We start from the raw sequence: 25,042 nt of genomic DNA, 5'->3' as shown, positions 1-25,042 counted from the left end.
CCAAATGTAAAAGATTATTCACAGGTCCAGCATGAAGCATGACATCAACCACTGTGTTTCTATGCAGCTTAGAAGCCTCATGTCATAAGAGTAAAGTACATCCATCCAGGAAAAGACAATCAGGACTTTCTGGAATCAGGAATTTCTGTTTCTGTGAGACTGCTGGTTATTTCAGATGGAACTGTGGATTCACCCTTTCCCCTTCACAGCAAATGCATGTTTCTTCCACTTCAATTTCTGTTCTAGAAAGCAGCCTATCCATTTGAAAGCAAATAATTTCTTTTCTGGCTTGGCTTTCTTAAAAAAGGCTTATGTCTTGTACACATAATAATTCCATTTGGTGGAGGAGAACATGGATATCACACAGCGCCACATTAGATATGATTAAATGCATTTCTAGACTGAATACTTCAAATGCTGTGATGAAAGTGAGTTGAAAATGAACTGGATCAGGGATGTAAGTTTCTTAGTTTGTTGACTTTAATTTGGAAGCTGTATTTTAAGCATTAATTATTTGTGATTCTTAGCATCATGTGTTCTGTATTATTTTCCTGTTCTGTTTTTTAATCCCTTTCAAAGCTGATGGGAGTTCAGAAATTCAGTGTACATTCATGCTGTTACTATTTTATTCTTTTTGTAGCCATCTGACTCTACTCACATCACAAGTGATGATGAAAGATTTCTTCATAATCTAATATTAGAAGAAAGGGATAAAGAGAGTTTCACAGCAGTTGTCATTACAGGTGTACAACCAGATCACATGCAGTACTTGAAAAACTACTTTCATCTTTGGACAAGGCAGCTGGCGTAAGTTGGTGATTTCAAAGATTTGATTTAAAAGTAGACTATTAACAAAGTCAGATAATTATTAATTACTTTTTGTACATGGTCATTGGCTTTATTCCTGTTAAGGCTATTGATACATATTTTTTTGATGACACAATTAGTCTTCTTAGCTTCCTAGCTAACTGATTTTTACAGAAACTAGCCCAACTGACTGGGGCCCCCCATCCAAAGAAATATGTTTACAAACATCAGTTTCAGTGTGACTTGATAATTGATACATAATTATACATTCTAGTTATTAATAACCTATTCAATTGAATGGTTACATTATTTATGTAATAATTATTGATAGCTTGATAAGTTACTTTTCTCACAGCTGTACTCCTAACCTTGATATCTAGCTTTGTAATTACAGGTTTGATGGGGGTTTTTATGTGTTGTTTTTGTTTGGTTGGCTTTTTGTTTTTAACAACAACAAAAAAAGCTGCTGCTTCATCCCAGTTTGAGGGAGAATGATAGATGATACTGTTGACTCAGTACCATGGAGGTGTCATCAGTGGGCCCACAGATCCTGGAGATATGGAAGTCTGTGATACCTGTGAATCGTGTGGGCTTATCTGTTAAGATGATGGATCTGTCTGTGAATGTAAATTGAACTCTGAAGTCATAGCCCAATTTTGAAATCTGGCAAACCATAGAACTTCATTTTCAAGCTACAATTTTATTTTTCTTCTTTAATGGGCTACAGCACAGCCCTCATTGTTTCAGGTGCTTTGAAGTGGAGGGAGGGGAGACGTCCCCCTAAAATACTTATTTCTTAAGGCCGTGAGAGCACCTTTTCAAGTCTGGAAGAAATGTGGACAAAATGCTAAGCAGTTTGGACGTACCAGTCTGCTCTAAAGTCCTGAGCAATGACACCCTAAGGGGCTTTTGTCTGGGAACTAAGATTTCTTCTTGGGGTGAATTTAGTACAGTAGATGTCAGAAATAAAGTTGTTATAAACACTTGCAGGCACATTTAACTTCCTCCATACATTCAGTCTCATTGACTTGTTTAATCTCATTCTTCTGCACACTACCACCATGAGGTTTAAGGACTCAGTTTTTGAGCTAGGAAGAACTAGCTATCTTGCTGAAAAGTTAACATAAATGGACATAAGTTCCTCAGGTTTCTCAAACTCCATAGCTCTGTGAAAATAATAAATCTATCTGACTGTGTTGATTTTTTTGAATTTCTTAAATGAGCACAAGTACCATTAGAAAATAATGTTTACAGGGGAAGTTTAGGTTGGATACTAGGACGAACTTCACCAAGAGGGTTGTCAGGCATTGGAAGAGGCTGCCCAGGGAGGTGGTTGAGTCTCCATCCCTGGAGGTATTCAAACGAAGGGTAGATGTGGTGCTTGAGGATATGGTTTAGTGGTGGACTTGGCAGTGATAGGTTAGTGGTTGGACTCGATGATCTTAAGGGTCTTTTCCAACCTTAACAATTCTATGATTCTATGAAATACTATTTGTAATACACGGAACACATCCATGACTGCTGCCTATATTCAAATGGGGTATCTTTACTTTTTTGTAAATAACTTAAGGATAGGGATTGTTGTTAAATGTTTCTATTACTATTAGATGATCAATACAAAACTGATATCAGAAACAATGTGTGGAAAGCTTTTTGGCTGTAGTTCTGTTCGGTCTCCAGAGTGCGTAACAAATTACAGTAGTTTTATTAGTTTGCACATTGATGTAAAGGATCTGTAGCCATTTAAAAATTATAAATTTTTTCACTTGCATATTATTTTCCAGTTTGTAGTGGTTTTAATTATTTTTTTAAAAAAATGATCCTAATGTGATTGTGCGTGAAGGAGGTGAGAGTTGAAAGGAGTGAAAAGGAGTCACTTACTCCCTTTAGTAAATCTTCTGTACCAGATGTACATTTTGTAATGGAGTTGATTTATAACAATGCAATGAACCAGTTATATTTTAATAAAAATAGGAGTTTAATTAGATTCTTGAAAATTAAAATGTGCCATTTTTTAAATTTCACTTTCTGAAATTTATTTTTCATTTAAAATGTATTTCAGACACATCTATCACTACTATATTCATGGACCAAAAGGAAATGAAACTATTGCTGTAACAAAAGATGTAACCCCTTTCAACAATATCGACATTCAGGTAAGACTGTTTATCATTGCAGCATAGGAACTAACTAATTTTGCTAGGAGTTAAGATAAATGTCACAAATGCTAATTATTGCAGGTTTTTTGGTCTAAGGAAAATGAACTTGGTTTATTTTTTTTTCCAGATTTCAATGTTTGAAAAAGGAAAAGTACCAAAGATTGTAAATCTTAGGGAGATCAAAGATGACATGCAGACATTGTATATAAATACAGCAGCAGACAGTTTTGAGTTTAAGGCACATGTTGAAGGAGAAGGTATAGTGGAAGGCATCATCCGATATCATCCCTTCCTGTATGATAGAGAAACATACCCTGATGATCCATGTTTTCCATCAAGTGAGTGAAATGTTTTGCTGCTTATCAGTCCTATTATAGACAATCCTACTACTCTAAATGTTTTAATGAAATAGAAACTAGAACAATTTAAATTGAAGTGTAAATTATCATCTAATTTGAGTCGTGCCAGAACAGGAAAGTTCACATTCTTTTGGATTAACAAATCCTGTGAACAAATTGGCTGTTGTGGTAATTCATTCATGTAAACCTGATCTTTGACATAACACCGTATGATTTCAAACTATAAACTCTTATGGAATGCAGTCTGACTGAAACATTTCCACTTTCCTGACTGTTAGATCTTTGCTCCGAGAAAGTAATGAAACACCAGCAGTTTGATTCAAGAGATTTTAACATTGGAATACCGCAGAGGACAATGTGTAGTCTAAGCCTTTAATTTAAAATTTGTTTTATCCAGTCTTTCAGTTTTCAGATGCTAGGGTTTTAAGATAATTTTCTGTTGGTGATTTTTTTCCTCTTTTTTGACAAAACAAATCTTGGTTTTACTTGTGGCAAGATTTTATGATTATTAGAAAAGCATCAGATGAATCTAAGAGGAAGAAATAGTATTTATTCAGATTTGAAATTTGCAAATTTGGTAATATTATTCAATCCCTGTTTGAAATTTTTCCTTAGCCTTCCTTAGTTTTTCTGCTTGATATTTCTTAAACTGGAAAAAAAATCCTAATATTATATATACCTAGCTTGATATCATATGTACTGCTGCTATGCCTAACTTAAGTATAGATAATCCTTAATTTAGACTGCTCTATTTTTTTTTATATTATATTCGTTTTTTAAATAAATTTATTCATGGATACTGTCTTGTTTTTAATCAAGAATTAAACGAAGATGATGATGATGATGAAGACTGCTTTATAGTAGAAAAGGGTGCCAGAGGAAAAAGGCCTATTTTTGAATGTTTTTGGAATGGAAGATTAATACCATACACAACTGTGGAAGAGTAAGTGGTAATCTGTTTCTACATTGTAAACCAGTCTGTTTCTATAATGTAAACCTGTCTCTATAAAAAGGTTTTAATGTCTTTCTCCTTTTGTTTAAGTTTTGACTGGTGTGCTACTCCAAAGAAGAGAGGATTGGCACCAGCTGAATGCTACAACAGAATTTCTGGTGCATTATTTACCAATGATAAGTTCCAGGTCAGCACAAACAAACTCACTTTCATGGATCTGGAGCTGAAGCTAAAAGATAAGAACACTTTGTTCACAAGAATCTTCAATGGACAGGTAATCATTTTATTCTGTTAAGTATTTCTTCTTGGCAAAGTTTAATGCATATGTTATAGAAACCCTTACTCACTGGTTGTTTGTTGGTGTCACTGAATATTGCCCGGTTTCTGGAGAACTTTCACCTTGGGCACTTCTACAGGACTTTGTAGCAGACATTTCTCTCGGTTTTAGTGAGTAGTAAAGCTGGCTTTTTAAATCTGTAAGAATAAGATTTAGTCTTTTTCCTTTTATTTTCTTAAACAATTGACCAACATTAAACATCTTGACCAACCTGGTAGCCTTCTATGATGGCATGACTGGCTGGGTAGATGAAGGGAGAGCAGTGGATGATGTTGTTTACCTTATTTCAGCAAGGCATTGAACACTGTCTCCCATAACATCCTCATGGACAAGCTTAGGAAGCATGGGTTAAATGAGAGGACAGTGAGGTGGATTGAGAAATGGCTGAACGGCAGACCTCAGAGGGCTGTGACCAATGGAGCAGAGTCTGGTTGGAGGCCTGTAACTAGTGGTGTTCCCAGGGGTCTCTGCTGGATCCAGTCCTGTTCAACATATTCATCAATTACCTGGACAACGGGACAGGGTGTAACCTCAGCAAGTTTGCTGGTGACACAAAACTGGGAGGCATGGCTGATATACCAGAAGGCTGCGCTGCCATTCAGTGAGACCCAGAGAGCTGGCCTGAGGGGAACCCCATGAAATTCAACAGCAGCAAGTGCAAGGTCCTGCACCTGGGGAGGATCAACCCCATGCACCAGTACAGGTTGGGGGCTGAGCTGCTGGAAAGCAACTCCGCTTAGAAGGACCTGGGAGTGCTGGTGGACAACAAGTTGGCCCTGAGCCAGCAATGTGCCCTTGTGGCCAAGAAGGCCAATGGTATCCTGGGGTGCATGAAAAGGAGTGTGGCCAGCAGGTCAAGGGAGGTTATCCTCCCCCTCTCCTCTGCCCTAGTGAGGCCACGTCTGGAGTACTCTGTTAAGTTTTGGGCCCCCCAGTTCAAGAAGGACAGGGAACTGCTCGAGCAAGTCCAACAGAGAGCTACAAAGATGATCAGGGGATAGGAGCATCCCCCTTATGAGGAAGGGCTGAGAGACCTGGGTTTGTTCAGCCTGAGGAAGAGAAGACTGAGGGGGGATCTTATCAATGTTTACAAATATTTAAAGGGTGGTTGTCAAGGGGAGGGGGCTGGACTCTTTTCAGTGGTGCCCAATGACAGGACAAGGGGCAATGGGCACAAGTTGGAACACAGGAAGTTCCCCCTCAATATGAGAAAAAACTTCTTTACTGTGTGGGTGCCAGAGTAGTGGAACAGGCTGCCCAGGGAGGCTGTGGAGTCTCCTTCCCTGGAGACATTCAAAACCCACCTGGACGCATTCCTGTGCCCCCTGCTCTGGGTGTCCCTGCTCAAGCAAGGGGGTTGGACAAGATGATCTCCAGAGGTCCCTTCCAATAGAGGAATATCGGCGCCAGGGGAAACAATTTTTCTGGCTTGAAGTATAACTTTCCTAGAATTTTGTAGCGTTTCCAAGCTGAAGAATCTTTTTTGTTTTTTTTTTAGTGCAGTATAACTGTACTTTTACAATTGTTCATACTTATGAAGTTGTGAGATGTAAATTTTGTAGAACATTAATAATATGCATTTGTTTTGTAATCTCTTTATAGGAGCAACGAATGAAAATTGACCGAGAATTTGCTTTGTGGCTCAAAGACTGTCATGAAAAATATGACAAACAGATAAAATTCACAGTCTTTAAAGGAGTAACTACACGTACTGACTTACCATCCAAAAGAATGCAGAGCCCTTGGACAATGTATGCTGCAATAGAATGGGATGGGAAAACATACAAAACTGGACAGCTGGTAAGTTAGTTGCTCACAGATGTTGAGGTTTTATGTTTATTTTGTAATAGAGCATTTGAACCCTATAAAAGGCAAATACTATACATTTGACACAGGGGTGTATTGACATTAATTGTCTTCTCTTTACAGGTGAAAACTGTTAAGACTCTTCCAATATTCTATGGAAGTATTGAGAAATTTTTTTTATATGGAGACCATGATGGGGATATATATGCCACTGGAGGAGAGGTTCAAATTGCTTTGGTAAGACAAGTACAAAAAAGGTTCACATACCTAGTATGCGTATGGAATCTTTAAACGTAATCGTGGGTCAGACTTTTATTTAAACAACTTTTGAATAACTGTTGAAAATTATGGTAGTTTTTTGAGATTCAGCAATCTAGAAATAATCAAACTACTTAGTTACATTAGTTTTAATGTAAATATATTGAAATAACTATTAATTATCAATTATCTGATTTATTTAAATTTGCATATAAAATAAAGTACCACAGTTGGTATCAACAGTATGTTGTACATCCATTCTTAACCCTTGTGTTTTCAGCAAATTTTAGAACAGTGTCTTGTGGTGTCACAAGGTAGTATTTATTAGCATATTGCATTAGGTCTGCGTTGACTTGTCTAGTTCCTTAATAGAGAGGTGTTTCTCCTCTGACATATTATAATCTCTTTATAACTGCACTCAATTTTTTTAAATTTTTTTTTTTTTCAGGAACCTCAGGCATTATATGCTGAAATGAAAACTATTCCAATCTCAAAACTTGACAGAACAGTGTCTGATAAAGCTGTTAAAAAATACATAGAGGATGAAATGGCAAGGTAAGCTCTAAATTTTAATTAATTTAATTATTTAGTAGTAACAGGTTTAGTATTTCTTTAGAATAATAAAAAAGTTCCGTTTTATTCCCAAATGGGAAAGCAGTCAGCTGTTTCGGTAGGACTCTAAACTAGGAAGAAGTAGTTTGGGGGTGTCATTGTCTGTCCTGTCCCCCTGTGTTCCCGGCCCCCAGAAAAGAATAGCTTCATGTATATACTAATGAAGATAAACTACCTTGTCTTTTACTCAGAGGAAAACTGTTCATTCTCTCTTTTTCACTAGACTTCCTGACAAACTATCAGTAACGTGGCCTGAAGGGGATGAGTTATTACCAAACGAAACAAGATTTGCTGGTACACCAATAGGTATATTTTTTCTTCCAAATAGTAAAGAGTAAAATGTCAATTTAAAAATATAGTGTTCACTCTTGTTAATAAAACAAGCATACAGAAACATCCAATCACTTATAATACACAGCACATTTTTAAAGTCCATCATTTTTCCTTTTAAATACAGGAGCATTAAGAATAGTAATTTTGAATAAAAAAGGAGAAGCAATGCAAAAACTTCCAGGTACAAGCCACGGAGGTTCAAAGAAACTTCTTGTTGAACTCAAGGTTATTTTACATTGTAAGTATTTCAGTACGTTTAACTGAGTCTTTATTTTAAAAACACATAATGGATAATTCATTTCTTTGTGTGTGTGTATAGAGATGGTTATAGCTGTTAATTTTAAGGACAATGTCCCATCAGAGCATGTAGTACTCCAAAGCCACATTTCATGAAATGACAATTGCTGCAATGCCAAATGGTTAATGTAATCATAATGTGACAGATGTCTTAATGCTATATGTAAGGAGGGTCTGTCAATTATAGACTGTCTACTTAATATGCATAAGAACATGGTTAAAATGGGCAAAGTTTCTGTAATTAACACAGCAATTCATATGACATATTAACACAGCAATCCAATATTCCAGAATTACACATCCAAAGGAAAACACCTAAGAAAGTTGACAATTGTTACTTTGTTTTATGTATGCAATTTGGTGCCAGAACAGGGTCTGAAACAGTTGTACTTAGCTATAGAGCAATGTATATTTTTACTGCATTTCTTTTTATTCTGTGTAGTCTTATTGCAGTCACATTCTGTATTTATTCTAAATTATATTTTGAAAACCATATACATTAATGCCTCTTGAAGTTTCAAACTATAAATATTATTCCTATATTTATCTTAGGTTATAGAACCAATCACTAAAAAATTGCCTTGAAGTTTCAGTGTGTTCTCTTTTTGGATGTGTCATAACGCTGCAGAAGTGTTTATAAAGACAGATACAATAATTTGGAGCAAAAAAAGAATGTTCTTTTTTCCCCAATTATATGTTCAGTCAACTGCACATTTTTACCATTGCTTCCATCTAAGCTAATTTGTTATGGTCGTTTGTTAGGTCAATCAGTTGCTGGTGTGGAGTGCACAGCCTACAAGTGCTCAGACTTAATGAGGAACATACAACCAATGAGCTAATAAAATTCAACTTTACAGACCTGCTGCTTTCAGTTTAATGTGTCAGAGGCTAGCAATTTTTAATTGAAATGAGATTAGGTAGGGAATTCATTTTTTTTAGATGTGATCAATTGTAAAGCTGAATTTAGACTTAGAAGTGATAGTAATACTTAATAATGAGTGATAGCAATACTTGAAAAAATGAAGAATTATGGTGTAAAGTAGAAATACATGTAGCTAATTGTTTGTTTTGCAGCACCTACTGGGAATAAAGAAATAATTTCTCATATCAGTCAGCATGGAGGCAAATGGCCATACTGGTTTAAAAAAATGGGTAAGTTCACATATGCAATATTTTTGTGTATTTATAATTTTACTTTTTTCCTTTCTAATTGTATTTATATTTCTGTTTAGAAAATCTTCAGAAACTTGGGAACTACACCTTGAAACTGCAAGTAGTATTGAATGAAAGTAATGCAGACACTTATGCAGGAAGGCCTCTACCCTCTAAAATATTTAAGTTTACTATTATTGGTAAGAATTCCAGTCATGCCAACTTTCTTCTAGTTTTAATGTTTCTATTTCATTCATTGTATATCACAGTTACTCATATTTTAGTTGAGAGGTAATCTTCAGCACTGAAAAGTAGCATTTGCATGTCAAATATGAAGTATTTCCAGAAAAAATCTATTTTTTTTGTCTGATAGATTTTGATCTCACCTGTAACGTGTTGGCTCTGCTATACAGTCAGTTTTACAAAAAAGTGTTGATGGAATCAAAAGATTTTCCCTCGTGTGACCTTTCCTAAATGTACTTAATAAAAGTAAACTTCTGCTTAATTAGAATCACCCTTTTTCCTTACGCCATTGGCATAAATATTCTTTCATAAAACTAGTATTAATTATTCATGCATAAACCACACAGAGAAACTCATTCAAAACCAGATTATGCATCCAAAATATGCATGTTGAGATTGAAGTCTCTTCTTTTAATTAAAAAAAAAACTTATGCAAAACTAAATTCTCATTCAGTTACAATGGGTGTGTATCTTTGGATTAACCATCATAAAATACTTACTGAAATATCAGAATAAAAATAATACTATTAAATATGTATGATGTTACTCTGTCTTGCCATACACTCTGGTATGTATGTATGTGACCTAAAATAGTATGTGACTGATCATATCTTCCCAAGAAAATTGACAAATTCTGATTTTAATGACACTGTTGATGACCATAAGATAAACAGTGTACGGTTACATCATGTTTCTGGTGCATTGCTAGTCTTGTTTTTCTCATCCTCTAAGATTTTATTTCTGTGCATTTGTCTGTTAGTGGCTGGTTAGTTTTTGCTTATAAGCCTTTCTTGGGTGGCTAAAACTCTTCAGAAAGGATAGGCAAGGAAAGAGAGGTGGTGGGGTAGCCCTGTATGTTCAAGAGTGTTTTGTCTGTCTAGAGTTTGATGGTGGCAACGATAGGGTTGAGTGTATATGGGTAAGAATCAGGAGGAAGGCCAACAAGGCAGATATCATGTTGGGAGTCTGTTACAGGCCACCCAACCAGGATGAAGGGGCAGATGAAATATTCTATAAGCAGCTGGGAGAAGTCTCACAATGGCTAGCCCTTGTTCTTGTGGGAGACCTCAACTTACCGGATGTCTGTTGGGAATACAATACAGCAGAGAGGGAACAGTCTAGGAGGTTCCTGGAGTGTGTGGAAGATAACTTCCTGACACAGCTGGTGAGTGAGCCAACTAGGGAGAGCACCCCACTGGACCTCTTGTTAGTGAACAGAGAAGGTCTTGTGGGTGATGTGATGGTTGGAGGCCGTCTTGGGAATGGCGATCACAAAATAATTGAGTTTTCGATTCTTGGAGAGGTAAGGAGGGGGGGGTCAGCAAAACTGTTACCTTGGACTTCTGGAGGGCAGACTTTGGCCTGTTTAGGAGACTGGTTGACAGAGTCCCTTGGGAAGGGCAGAGGAGTCCAGGAAGCTGGACATTCTTTGAGAAGGAAATCTTAAAGGCACAGGAGCAGGCCACCTCCATGTGCTGAAAGACGAGCTGGCAGGGAAGAAGGCCTGAACAGAGAGCTTTGGCTGGAACTGAGGAGGAAAAAAAAAAAGAGGAGAGTTTATGACTTTTGGAAGAAGGGGCAAGCAACTCAGGAAGACAACATGGATGTCATGAGTTATGTAGGGCAAAAATTAGAAGGGCCAAAGCCCAGCTAGAACTTAATCTGGCTACTGCTGTAAAAGACAATAAGAAACGTTTCTATAAATATATTGGCAACTATAGGAAGGCTAAGAAGAATCTCCATCCTTTACTGGTTGCCAGGGGAAACATAGTGACAAAGGACAAGGAAGAGGCTGGGGTACTTAATGCCTTCTTTGCCTCAGTCTGTAACAGTAAAACCAGTTGTTCTGCGGGTACCCAGCCCCCTGAGCTGGAAGACAGGGATGGGGAGCAGAATGAAGCCCCCATAATCCAAGGGGGAATGGTTAACAACCTGCTACACCACCTAGACACAAACAAGTCAGTCAGGCTGGATGAAGTCCACCAAAGAGTACTGAAGGAATTGGCAGAAGTGCAAACAAAGCCACTTTCAATCCTTTATCAGCACTCCTGGCTAACTGGGGAGGTCCCAGTTGACTGGAGGTTAGGAAATGTGAGACCCATCTGCAAGAAGGGCTGGAAGAAGGATCTGGGGAACTACAGGCCTGTCAGCCTGACCTCGGTACCAGGGAGGGTTATGGAGCAGATAATCTTGAGGGCCATCACACAGCATATACAGGACAACCAGGGGATCAGGGCCAGTCAGCATGGGTTTAGGAAAGGCAGGTCTGCTTGACTAACCTGACCTCCCTCTATGACAAGGTGACCCACTTAGTAGATGAGGGAAGGGCTGTGGATGTTGTCTACTTGGGCTTTGTACAGACTTTGACACCATTTCCCATGATATTCTGGAGAAACTGGCTGCTGATGGCTTGGTTGATTGTACTTTCCATTGGGCAAAAAAACTTAGCCCAAAATGTTGTGGTGAATGGAGTTAAATCCAGTTGGTGGCTGGTAACAAATGTTGTTCCCCAGGGCTCAGTTTTGGGGCCAGTTCTTTTTAATATATTTATCAATGCTCTGGTTGAGAGAATTGAGTGCATCCTCAGTAAGGTTGCAGATGACACCAAGTTGTGCAGGAGTGTTGATCTGCCTTAGGGTAGGAAGGCTCTGCAGGGGAATCTGGACAGGGTGGATCAATATGCCGAGGCCAATTGTATGAGGTTCAATAAGGCTCAGTGCTGGATACTGCACTTGGGTCACAATTACCCCATGCAACACTACAGGCTTGGGGAAGAGTGGCTGGAAAACTGCCCAGCGGAGAAGGACCTGGGGGTGCTGGCTGACAGCCGGCTGAACATGAGCCAGCAGTGTGCCCAGGTGGGCAAGAAGTCCAACAGCATCCTGGCTTGTATCAGGAACCGTGTGGCCAGCAGGAATAGGGAAGTGATTATGTCCCTGTACACTAGTGAGGCTGCACCTCGATACTGTGTTCAGTTTTGGCCCCCTCAGTACAAAGAAGACATTGAGGTGCTGGAGTGTATGCAAAGAAGGGCAACGAAGCTGATGAATGGTCTGGAGAACAAGTCTTAAGAGATGCTGCTGAGGGACCTGGGGTTGTTTAGCCTGGAGAAGAGGAGGCTGAGGGGAGACCGTATCACTTTTTGCAACAACCTGAAAGAAGGTTATAGTGACGTGGGTCTTAGTCTATCCTCCCAAGTTACTGTGCTGGGATGAGAGGTAACGGCCTCAAGTTGCACCAGGGGAGGTTTAGATTGGATATTAGGACAAATTTCTTTACTGAAAGAGTGGTCAGGCATTGGAACAGGCTGCCAAGAGAGGTGGTGGAGTCACCATCCCTGGAGGCATTCAAAAAACGTGTAGACATGGCACTTTAGGACATGGTTTAGGAGACACGGTGGTGTTGGATTGATGGTTGGACTTGATGATCTTAGAGGTCTTTTCCAACCTAAATGATTTTATGATGCTATGATTCTGGCACTCTGTAACTGCCCGAAAGGAGGTTATAGCAAGATGGTTGTCAGTCTTCTCCCAAATAACAATCGATAGGACAAGAGGAAATGGCCTCAAGTTGCTCCAGGGGATGTTTAGATTACATATTATGAAAAATTTCTTCATCAAAAGGGTTGTCAAGCATTTGAACAGGCTGCCCAGGGAAGTGGTTGAATCACGATCCCTGGAGGTATTTAAAAGACGTGTAGATGTGGTGTTTTGGGACATGTGCAGTGGTCTTGTAAGGATGTGGGATTAAAGAGCAAACCAGTATGGATGATGCTGTAGTGAGCATCTGCTGTAGGCCACCTGACCAAGAAGAACAAGACCAGAGGCATGGGCACACACTGAAACACAGGTGGTTCCCGAAAACATCAGGAAACAGTTTTTTACTGTGAGGGTGACCGAGCACTGGCACAAGTTGCCCAAGAGGTTGTGGAGTCTCCATTCTTGCGGATATTCAAAAGCTGTCTGGACATGGTCCCTGGCAACTGGCTCTAGATGGCCCTGCTTGAGCCAGGGGCATTGGATAAGATGACCTCCAGAGAGCCCTTCCAACCTCAACCACTCTGTAAGCTTTACTTACAAGGAGGAGGGGGAGGAGGGAAGACAGAAAAATACTACTTCCTTTGCATTTAATATTAAAATGGGTATTTTTGTCACAAGTTCAGGAGGTAGAGCTAACATCTGTTTCCAGAAGATCAAGAAAAAATAGATGCTTTTGGTAGCTTCCTATTTTTTTCCACAACACTAGAGGCTTTGAATGCAAACCCTTTAGGTAGAAAAGAGTTCTTTGTAGCATATTCTTCTAAAAGCTTCTGCAGAAGTATTATTGGCAGAATAAAAAGAGGTATTCTTGTATGATGATACAGAAGAATGTTTGGCATTACTTGAAAAGTTAAACATATGTCTGAAAACCTGTCATTGAAGTATCAAGATACTTCTGTGAAGTTCCAAGAAGAGAAAAAAATCTCTTTCTCTGAACAAATGCATACATTAACCTTGTCTGCTCCTTCATTATCTCTTTATCAAAGCAAATAGACTTAAAAGTTGCATCCTGTATTTTAAAAATTCTTTTTCAATTCCCCAGCATGGCATCCTTCAATTAAAGGTTCCTTAACATAACAATTGAAATGTTAATTCCGTAACAGTTGAAACTGACAAATGTCCTCAGAAAGGAATATACGCTCTAAAAATCTAATGAACTGATAGTTTGGTACTTCTAACACAAGGGGTACCAAAAGCAATTTTTGCTGTCGTTGCTGCTTTTTTATCTAGTCAGAAGATAATTTGACATTTTTAATATCTTCAGCCTTGAAAAGATAAAATTTCCAGTCTTTTTTGCAATGTTTTGTGCTCTCAGAGGCAGCCATAAATCCTTACACTCATTATTCCAAAATAGTAACATTTTTGTGACCTTTTGTGTATATAGATTCTAAAAATGCAATTAAAATCTAAGCTGAAATGAACGGCTCTTTTGTCTGAGAAACAAATTATTTTATTTCTCTGACAGCAGGCTGTTGCTCAGTGTTTACAGTTCTTCTTGGTAAGCTAAAAAATCATCATAAATGCTAGTTTAAAAAACTTCCTAAGTCAATCTCTAAGTTTTGTGGTTTTAGTTTAGACACATTCTTTTGGTAGTTATCCGCTTTGACAGGGCAGAAGTTCTTTTGCTGTTATTTTGTCAAATCACTTAACAGTTTTATTATTCACTTTTAAACAAAACCATAAACACTGTAAGGTTGAGGTCTTTTTGTTTTTGTTGTTACCAATAAATAATTTATCGCCAATACAAGGTAACACTTTCTCTCCCCCCATGATCTTCACATCTCTTGTGCAAAAGAAGCTCCTTAATAATGACACCTGTAGGTGGTGAACGTAGTTGTTAATTTGAGTCCAAAATAATTTGATAGGACATCTACCATTTAGCTCAGCACTGTACTGTTTCTTTTTTCAAAGGCCACTTGGTCAACACAGTTTGATTCCACAAAACATTACTCTGGTTTACAAGCTCCCATTTGTACCGCTCTGTTTGGTCGTTTGGTTTTTTTCAGTGCTTAATTGGAGGCAGTCTAATGGGGCCAGATTCCACAGGAAGGATGCACTCATGTTCCTTTTTCAAATACTCATCGTTACTCATTTTTATCTTTCAAATTTGGGATAGCTGTAGAACAAAAATATTTGGTTGCATGAATGATTTTATTTTAACAGAATTAAAGCAATTAAACATCTAAGAAAAGCTGTCCACAAGGAGCTTGTCCACTTGCAGGTGCTGTATTGATGTTCGAAGTACGTTGGAAGTTTTGGCTGCCCTGTTATGTTTCTTATACTGTAGTCTGCTGCTATTATGTTTTAATTATTGTTTCTATGTTAGTGTAAGTTAAAAAAAAGAGGATCAATTAATAAACCATGATTTTAGTTACAAGAGTATTTTGAACAGCCTGTTTACTTCGAGGCTGAAAACCACTTGGCTTAATTGCAGCCTTACTTAAGAAAAAGCCAATGAACACACGTAATTCCTGCTAAAACTGTATTATTCTTTTCCCGTAGAGGGCAAACCAGAGAAATTTTCAGTGGGTCTTTTGGAGCTTCCTTTTCGAGTTGGAGTACCTTTCAATATTCCTTTGGAATTGCAGGATGAATTTGGTCATGCAACACAGTTGTCAACTGACATTAAACCAATTCTTGAAGCTAGGTAATTCAACCATATCTCTCTCTTTTTTTTTTCCTTTGTCCTTTGTTCATGTGACATTAATATAGTAATTCTCTGGGGTTTGTCCAAGTGATATACTTGATGCTATTCATATAAAATAACTGGAATTTTTTGTTTTATTTTCATAAGGATATCTGAAAGTATCTTGTCTATTAAAACACTGTGTTTATTTTTAAATTTACTGTTTTGCTTTTGATGTATTTTTCTAGTGGATTGACATTGCAGTATGAAGAAATAACTGCAGGAACAAAGTGCTTCATTAAGGGAGTCACTGCTAAAGGCTGTGTAAATAGTTGCCAGGGCAAGGTAAGCTCATGAATTTAAACTTGAAGAAACATATTTAAAAGAAAGCAAACAAAAAAACCAAACCACAGAGCGAATAATTCCTGTTAGTGGATGGGACTGGAGCTGGAGGGGCTGAGCAACACATGGGTGTGTGTTAGAGTGTATCCAGCATGCTAAATCAGCTGTCTTAGTTAAAACTAGTGCTGAAATTGGTTTAAGCCAAATCATCCTGGTGTCTTTTGCACTGAAGTAGCATAGGAAGCACTGAAATCTTTCTTTCCTGTAGTTGAGGTGATGAGTAGTAATAGTTAATGAGTGGTGACTACCTGAGCTTCTCTAGACACATCCAAAATGCTCTTTTCACTTCTGTAGCAAATATGTCATCCAAATTCAACCTGTTACTGATGGATTCTCAGCACAAGATTTAAAATCATGTATATGGCATGTTTACACAGTATTCTAACCAGGTCCGAATCCTGTCATTTGGTCTTGCAGTCTAGCATAGTAAAGACAAAGCTAGGAACGGAAATAGCTGAAGATACCTCACTATACCACTGCTGCGTGGCTTAGAAAAAATCATATAATGTTGTTGTTGGAAAGGTGTGTAAAGAGAACAGGGAGCATATACCAGCTTATTTAAAACTAGGGAGTGTTGAATGTAATACATTTTGTAGGTAAAGCTCAGAATTCAAGGTGAAGGGCAAGAATAATGACAGAAAATAGAGGTGGATTATGGAAAATAAAGTGTGCAGGAGCAAAAGTGCCAGGCTGTGGCAAGACATAAATTTGGTGAGAAACAAGGCCAAGAGTCATTTAAGGAACTTGCCGTACAGAAATAATACCATACCATAAAAATGGAAAAGAAGGGTCGTTATTTTCTTACATTGCTTAATTGCATAAAATGTTGGAGGGAATACAGGAAATGGCACTGAAAGTAGCAGTTCTAATTTATATGAAAAAAGGACTGTTTAAGACAGTAATGAAGAATAATGGCAAAAAGCAGGATGGTGGGACAATGGACTAAAAACAACAGATAATTTAAAAACATAAATACAGTGTAATTTTCAGTGCTTAATTTAAAATAAACAGAGAACAACATTGGAAAAATTTTCAGCACCTTAAAAGTTGATTTTGAAATGGTAGCAGAACAGCTAAAATATCTCAGAGAAACAGCTAGTAATTGGATTCTGGAAAGAATTTAGAAGGAGATAGTGAATGAAGGAACAACAAGAAGGAAGAAATGGAGAGCATGGGGAAAATTAGTGTGTTTTGGGCAAAGGAGTAAGGAAAAAAAAGTTGAAGGAATAACCATGCCAAATGGAGAAAAGAAACTTGATTGAGATAGGAAATACAGAATATCACAGTCATCAGTGAAGGAAGCACTGAGAAGAAAGAGCAGGCTTCATTTACTTCCATAGTCATTGATTTAATTCTCCCCAAACCAGTGAAGGCAGAAGTATGTTTTGATTGTGTGTGGAATCAAAGAGAGAATTTTAAGTGAGTAAGCAATAGCAAAGACGACTGCTCCCTTATAGGATTTTTAATTCAGTCAGGAGAAGGGTGAAGAAAGGAGTTTAAAATTAAAAGAAGAATAAAGAAATATTATTTTCCTTTTTTTGAAGGACTGTGGTATACATAGAAGCAGACTTGAAAGTAAAAGGATAGTAGATAAAGGGATCATGAAGGATAAGGGAAAAGAACTTCCCTAGATGACACAGATATTGAAAGATTAAAAGGAATGAAGTTAAAAACGTAAAATGATTAATTAGAGGCAGAAAACAGTGCAGTATTAAGAAGAGAGTATTAAGTAAAAATCAGTATTGCAGAAGGGGGTTGAAACTAAAAGAAGGGAGGCTTAGGAGGAGTTTTTAGCGCATTAATACAAAGCTCTATTAAATGAACTACTGAAGAATTCTACTCACTAATGTTAAACAGCAGCTATCAGCTATAGTCATTTTCTATGTTTTTATTTCCTACCTTATTTTACCCTTCTCCTCCCCTCCCCAGTCCACCAACATGTAACTTTAGTATATTTTGCCTTCCCCTTTTTTTGTAATTCACCATTTGGTTTAATGGGGCTCCGGGTGATACATGCTGCTTGGCTTGCAGGCAGACCAGTATGGTTGGCTGGCTAGTCTGAGCTGGAGAGTTTTTATGCACCACTGTGGCCAGCCATCAGCTGGGCAGCTCATGTGTGTGATGTGGTTGCAGCTGTGATGCACCTGCCCAGGCCTCATTGCACTTTCAGCTTCTCTTACCCAGCAAACCAAAAGAATTGCCTGATTGTTTTCATCCAGTCTGCAAGGTGTTAATGTTGCACATACTCTCTCAGGTGTGGGACGGGCATAAGCCAGGATTATGAAAATAAACTTTTCCAGAGGCAGCATTTCTGAGCATGTAAAATGACAATTCATGAATTGAAACTGAATATTCTCAAATATCAGATACATAAAATATGAAATTCACATATCTGCAGTGCAACTAGTTTTAAAGTTGGAGCTTTCAAAATTATTGCTTAGAATGCTTCATTCTCTGATTTTAACATGAAAATCAGTTTTAGTGATGCAGTTCTACAGCAGTTTTTCTTATTGCCTTATTCAAAGATGAGATGGATTGTAATTGTGGTGTCTTGCTTCAGGCAATTAGCTAAGGAACAATGAACACAGAACTTGCAGACCCTTTCTTTTAAAACTACTTCTTTCAAACTGATTTTTTTTTCCCCCCACTAAAACAGCGTCTAAGCAGGAAACCACAAGTTATGATAGCTGCTTTTAATGGTTTCAGAACTGTGTAGTTTAACATATAAATTCTGGATTTAATGTCTCTGGGAATAAAACATGAAAAAGACAGATACTGGTACAGGAAAAAAAAATCTTTATTTATGTAGCAGGGCAAGAAAATTCAGGTAGACTTCTGAAATTTATGTATCCATGAATTGACATGACTGTGTGAGAAAATTTATGATCTGGTTTTGTTTAAGGTTAATGTTTAAAATATTCTTTTCATTAGAACTTTAATCTGAAGGTTACGCTTCCTGGTTTGAAAGAAGACACACAAGTCTTTAAAATAAGATTGCAGCCTGGTAAGTATCCTTAAAATATTTAGTGAGTTTCTGTTGAACTTTATTCAGACACTATTAATGAAATACTTCTTTTCCCAAGAAGGTAAAATATTTAGTGAGGCATAAAGAAGGATATTCTAGCTCATCCAAATGATGACTGAAACTAAATAAAGCTAAGGGCATGTCATTCTTGGCAATAATATCAAACTCACAGCCCAAACTTGTCTATTAGTCTAGCAGCTGGAATTTGTCTGCTTACTTGAGACTGATTTTTCACTTCTTTTTTTAATTATTTTAAATCTTTTTCTAACCTAGCACCACTGAATGAATGAATTTCCTATTGATTTTCTTCAGCATTAAGCCTTTTCACCTGTGCTAATCTGTGTTGACCTGTTCTCCCTGTAGAAGATATGAATGAATAAGTGTTTATTCAGTTTCTTACCTCAGCAAAGCAGGGATGCTTTAGCAGTTGGGATTGTGTCTGAAATTTTTAGTGTTACGTGTTGACTTTATCATAATGCAAAAGAGGAATATAGAAGTCTTAAGTCCACTGCCCTTGCCAGAATTTTATGTTTTGTGCATGTCTTGATACTGAGGATTCCCTTACATGATACCTGTTATCCCTTGTTACCTGGATTTTTCTGGATTTGGGAGATAAGGTATAGTTTGAAGGCTGACTTTTTTGGCCTCGCAGATTACCAAACTTCAGGCTTCCCCATCTCATTTTGCAGAGTTGTGTACTTCAAGCTTTGTTAGACCAACAATGAACAGCTTATTCCATTATTCTTTATCTTCTGAGGAGTTAGGGCTGCCTGTAGAAAATGTAGTGGAATGATCTGACTTGAAACAGATTATATTGTGTATTGCTTGGTTATTTACATTGGACTGAAGGCAACATCATCCTTCATTACAATATTTTGCTTTTGCCAATGTAGAGATGCTTCACTACCTCTTTCTTCTCATTGGACTTATCCTTAGCTTTTAAAGCTGTTTTTTGAGGAAGGAGTGAATAAAAGCTATTTCAGTCTTTCGTGCTCTTCAACCAGTGAGTTTGAAATGGAGGTTTTAATGAATGATGTATAAAGGATGTTTCTGAAAAATGGCCTTTGTTCCTTCAGAACTTGTCTTTTAATAGTAATCTATTACTTCCTCCTTTTTTTTAAAACTGATAAAAGAATTATATGTTCCAGGGGGTAGACTTACTTGAATAGCTTCACTTTACTCTTCAAGTAATGCCAACAAAATTTTCTTCTGCTTTTCTTTGCATGCAAGATGTAGCTGCGATGACTTTGGTAATTAAACTGCTGCACATCACGATTGATCAGATATCTCAGCTTTAATATCGTTAGATTTGACATGTCAGGAGAAAGCTCCAAGTTTCTTTTTGATGAATATGCATCCGTATAGTATGTAAATAGTGTTATATCATGTGTTTACACATTGTATATGCTGAAATTCATCATGTTTGTCTAACTATTCCTTACTGAATTCATTAAAAAAAATGGCAGGTGGTACGTATTGAAGGACAGGAAATGTCTAGAACTTCTTGGCATAAACCAGTACACTTAAATTGGCCTAAATGGTTCATTACTACGAATATCTTGGTAGCTTGGCTTTAAAGGCTTCTTGAGATAGCAAAAACTGAAATCCAATGTCTCACAAGTTACCTAAAATATAATCACTGTTCTGCAATTGTGCATTTTTACAGGCCCTCCTCATCAGCTGAGAGTTAAACCAGATTCTGAAATTCTGAAGATTGAAAATGGTACAGCTTTCCCATTTCAGGTTGAAGTCCTGGATGAATCAGGAAATATAACAGCACAGCCAAAGTTGCTAGTTCATTGTAAGGTAAACTGCATTTTTATTGTGTGTCATAAGGATTTTGACACTTGCTGTTTGAAGGGCTGGGAGAAGAACCTATTTTGGCATCTAGATAGAATTTATTATCTTTAATAATGTTTTTAAAATTTCTGTAGCTTGGTAGCCATAACTGTGACTCTCTTGCCTCATCTATTATTCATTCAGTAAGTTTTAGAACCAGAGTAACCTGGCCTTAGAAATGGAAGAGAAAATTGTGTGAGGATATATAGCCATAATATTAAGTTATTTTATGCCACATTTACCATATACAATGCTAAAATTTGTTCAGGGAAAAAAACTTCATGCAGCTTTTTTTTTTTTTTTTTTTTTTAAAAGATGAACATGCAAGTCTATTGCCTAAAAATAAGAAAATACTATTATCACAAGCACTTCTCTAAGTTCAGAAGGGAATGCAGGTGTTACTGTGGCTTTTAGAAGTAAAAAAAACTTTTGCCCTTTTGGACCTAGTTTTTTTTAACTCAAGAAAGTGACTCTTCCAATTCTAGTGAAATCAGCCTTCCAGTAAGAACAGGTAAAAAGGTAAAAAAAAATGTTTTTCCCACTGCAAAATAGTCAGCATTCCATTTACACTTTATATGCATACATTTTCTTCCTGTAGACTGGGTCTGCTGTAGTATGATGTCATGTCAAACCTGTTATTTAAATTCTGTTTAATGTGTGATTTTCAGAAAATTAATTAAAAGGAGGTTTATTTAACAACTTAATTGAATTTATTGCCATAATGGCAAAAGAGACTAGTGTTTGTGTTAATACAAAACAGTTGAATAGATAGCAAATTTTACTTCTATAACTTCTTCCTTTCTCCCACATCACCTGCAAAAAAACATAGGTGTTGATCTTGCAGGCTTCTGGAAAACTGAAATCTTACCAAATTTATCTGTACATAATCCTGTGTGTGTATGTATATATGTGTGTATATATGTATATATATTTGGACTTGTACAAATAATCATTTCTGCAATAATGCTACTAGTTCTCTAAAAGAAACCTGAAGTTTAATTTTACTCTTTAAATAGTTTTCAGGTGCTTCAAACCTTCCTGTGTACTCTGTGGACTGTAGTAATGGAGGAACAAACATTTTAACTGGTCCAGTTATACAGGTACAGAATATCAAGAAAGACCAGATGCTGAAAGCAAGGATTGAAATAATTGTAAGTATTGACTGGGATGTTTGGATGAACAAAAGACTGAGTACAGTTTATTGTACTGTCTTGCTAGTGTACTCAAGTCTTTTAAGAATCAACTTAATCCCCAAAAGTTACTGTTTTAGTTACCATAAGCCTGATAATCAGGTGGCTGCCCTTTTCCCTCTCTGGGAGATCATAAAAAGGCAAAGAATTTTTCCCATTTTTTTCTTCACCTCTTACTCTTTATTTCTGAAATCCCTGAAGTGTTTCAGAAATACGCATTATTTCTGGGATTTTTCTTCCCCTTTTTAGTCCCTAAATCCTTCTGACAAATTGCCTTCATTGCATAAACATTTAGAGCCAGAAAAGGTATGGCAACAAGTTCCCAAAACTTCAGTGAAGAAGGATGTATTTTTTTCAAAGGTTAAAAGTCAGTAGTTTTTTGTAGCATTTCAGTCTTACAGCTCTTGAAGTTTGAATTTTTTAAATGCTGTTGAACATCCCAGCTGCTGGAGAAAATAAGACCTGTGGTATTTTACCCTGGAAAATGTGTGAACAAATACTAATACTAATACAGCAAGATGAAAGGATACTTATGATTACTCTTAAGAAGTATTTTGTAAATTGTATAACATAGTACTTTTGGAATACAAAGCGTTTTCTAAATAGCTAGCACCAATTCTAGTATTTATTAAAAGTTTTAAGTATTCTGGCATATCCTTTTGATTTACTTTTGACAAGTCGAGATAATTTCATGTTTGGATACCTGGCCACACCAGGCAATCCAGAGTAGCGCCATAGGCTATTATGAAGTGGTATTTATGCATATATGCATATTTAATATCTTAATTATATATCCTTTTTTTTCCCATGTGTAGAGTTGTAAAGATGTGCCACCAGTGGAAAAGGTCATCAAACTTCTTCCTAGCAGTCATGTTGCAAGACTACAGGTCTTAAGTATGGACGGACAAAAAGCCATTCAAATTAAGCATCAGGATGAAATTAATTGGATTGCTGGCGACATCATGCGCAACCTTATATTTCAGATGTATGATGAAGGGGAAAGGGAGATAAACATAACTCCAGCTGTAGCAGAAAAAATCAAGGCAAGTACTTTTGAGTGAACAGCAGCATAATACGGGAGAGAGATAAAATGCTGATTCTCTAAAATCCATAGACATCAGACTACAAAATAATATTCTTCAAGACTGTATTATTAAATATGGGAACTTCACTCTCTGCTTAATAAACTTTTTAAAATAATTGTATTAAAATGGAGTCCTTAATGAGATAAAGACATTTAAGGAAATGTTAAATAGTGCTTCAGGGTAGTAGTATGAAAAGCAGGTTAGTAATTTCCAGTGCCTCTCCTAAACACAATAAAATAATTCTGACATAGTTATGATTCTTCAGATCTGGGGTTTTCCCAGCATTTAAGAACCTTGAATATGCATGTTCCTTCATGAAGATTTGCTGACCTATCTTATCCCTCGGTGTACATATGTGGAGCATAATACAAAGGTAGAGCCTTCACCCAGTGAGAGATGCTTTTTTTTTTTGGTGAGGTTTTTCAGAATCAGATCTTTCCTAACTCAAGATAAGTGAAGGAAACTTCATGTACGTTTTGTTTTGTTTGGTTGTGTTTGGTGTTTTTTAAGAGTAATTTTCTGTATTTGGGAAAACAGTGTTGGTTACTGGTGGGAAATGCACAAGCTTTCCATTGAAAGCTTCTATTGCCTCTATGTTAATTTCCATATTTAGAATGACCAGAGATGTATTATGCAGCTAGTCATTAATAATTTAGCTTTTGATTAATTTAAGAATTCTAATTTTAGGTTAACTGGACACCTAGAATTAACAAAGAACAGTTGATTAAGGGATTATTACCTGATGTAAAGGTACCAACATCAGTAAAAGATGTACGTTACTGTCTAATTACTTATCTTGATGACCATGTGTCTTTGGAGAGTGCATTCACAGTCAGGTTTGTACATTTGAAATACTTTTTTATGAATTATGTTGTTGGCAAAGGATTGTAGATCTGTACTTTGGGGTAAGAAAATCTTTCTACAGAAGCTGGAATAATAAAAGCAGTTGGCAAATTAACAGGAGAATGTAGGTTTTGGTGGGCGGATGGGGTTTTTAATGCAAATTGTTTACGGATGAGAACATTACCTATGTGAGAGACTCCATCATGATCTGTTTGTATTCAGCCCTATAATCACTTTTGTAAGTATATATACACTGAAGAAGATTATTGCTCTCTCTGAAAACTTTCAGTAAACATTAGCTTATAGAATAACTAGTTTTACTGAAGAGTCGGGTCACTGGTTACCAAAGATAAATATCACAGTGGAGTTAATTATTACCCTTATACAGTTTATTACTTTGAAGCTAAAGATAGTATTTATCTAGCCAAATGCTGGATGCCTGGTATCTCAGTCAAAAGTGACAGGCTGTAAATTGAACTTTTAAATTGCCTGTTTATCACTCCTAGTGAGTCTAGCCAGTTAGCTCTACGTACTGTATCTTTATAAAAAGTTTGTAAGGTGAATCTGATTGTATATTACATTAGTGTATTTCATGTGTTCTTAATAGGTTAAAATTCAGTAACTAGTTCACAGCACACTGATGCCAGGGTAAATTTGCAGCAATTAGACATTTCACAGATCTGCAGTAGAAAAAAAAAATTACATGACCAAGCATTAAGGTTCTTTAAAATACTGGGAGTATAATGTTTGTCTGTGATGCAACACTGTCAGAGACAGAAAAATTTTCAGTTAAGTAGTATCTTCCATTTTAAGAAGAGCAGAAAAGCCGAGTGAATTGATACTTCTCTTCTTGAAAGGCAGTAGAACAGTGGATTGATTTATTGAATATTTTCATACATTTTTTCTTGTTATTGAAAAGCAGTCTCAGATCAGGGAACTTCTATTTAGGGGTTATTCTGTTGTAGTTGTCATAAAATTAACTGGAGGTCATTCTAATGGGATTTTTCAAGGTCTTAACCTAACTTTTAGCTTAGAACACACAAAAGGAGTAAAAAACATTGTGTTGGATAACTCTTAAATCTTAAATAACTTACAGATGTCAGGTAACTCTTAAGAATTTGGGGAGCCAGCATGTAACATGTTAACCTTCATCGAGTAAACGGAAGGAAAAGCTGAGA

At 36.8% G+C, this 25,042-nt stretch overlaps 1 protein-coding gene across 2 annotated transcripts in view; it reads left to right on the top strand.

Moving 5' to 3' along the window:
- SMCHD1 (structural maintenance of chromosomes flexible hinge domain containing 1) overlaps positions 1-25,042 on the top strand; it is an 83,900-nt gene that overhangs the window by 24,549 nt on the left and 34,309 nt on the right. For both annotated transcript variants that reach the window (XM_075084774.1, XM_075084773.1), the window contains exons 8-26: positions 641-807; positions 2,870-2,963; positions 3,094-3,304; positions 4,145-4,268; positions 4,368-4,551; positions 6,217-6,414; positions 6,544-6,657; positions 7,127-7,233; positions 7,514-7,596; positions 7,748-7,861; positions 8,995-9,072; positions 9,153-9,272; positions 15,357-15,501; positions 15,729-15,825; positions 18,814-18,886; positions 20,574-20,713; positions 21,763-21,897; positions 22,752-22,979; positions 23,709-23,857. In XM_075084774.1, coding sequence (XP_074940875.1) covers positions 641-807; positions 2,870-2,963; positions 3,094-3,304; positions 4,145-4,268; positions 4,368-4,551; positions 6,217-6,414; positions 6,544-6,657; positions 7,127-7,233; positions 7,514-7,596; positions 7,748-7,861; positions 8,995-9,072; positions 9,153-9,272; positions 15,357-15,501; positions 15,729-15,825; positions 18,814-18,886; positions 20,574-20,713; positions 21,763-21,897; positions 22,752-22,979; positions 23,709-23,857 — 2,561 coding nt within the window. The remainder of the gene's footprint in view (positions 1-640; positions 808-2,869; positions 2,964-3,093; positions 3,305-4,144; positions 4,269-4,367; positions 4,552-6,216; positions 6,415-6,543; positions 6,658-7,126; positions 7,234-7,513; positions 7,597-7,747; positions 7,862-8,994; positions 9,073-9,152; positions 9,273-15,356; positions 15,502-15,728; positions 15,826-18,813; positions 18,887-20,573; positions 20,714-21,762; positions 21,898-22,751; positions 22,980-23,708; positions 23,858-25,042) is intronic.

The sequence above is a fragment of the Phalacrocorax aristotelis genome, chromosome 2, assembly GCF_949628215.1.
Source record: "Phalacrocorax aristotelis chromosome 2, bGulAri2.1, whole genome shotgun sequence".
Lineage (NCBI taxonomy): Eukaryota > Metazoa > Chordata > Aves > Suliformes > Phalacrocoracidae > Phalacrocorax > Phalacrocorax aristotelis.
Note: the sequence above shows the minus strand (reverse complement) of the source record. Positions and strands in the feature narration are given on the sequence as shown.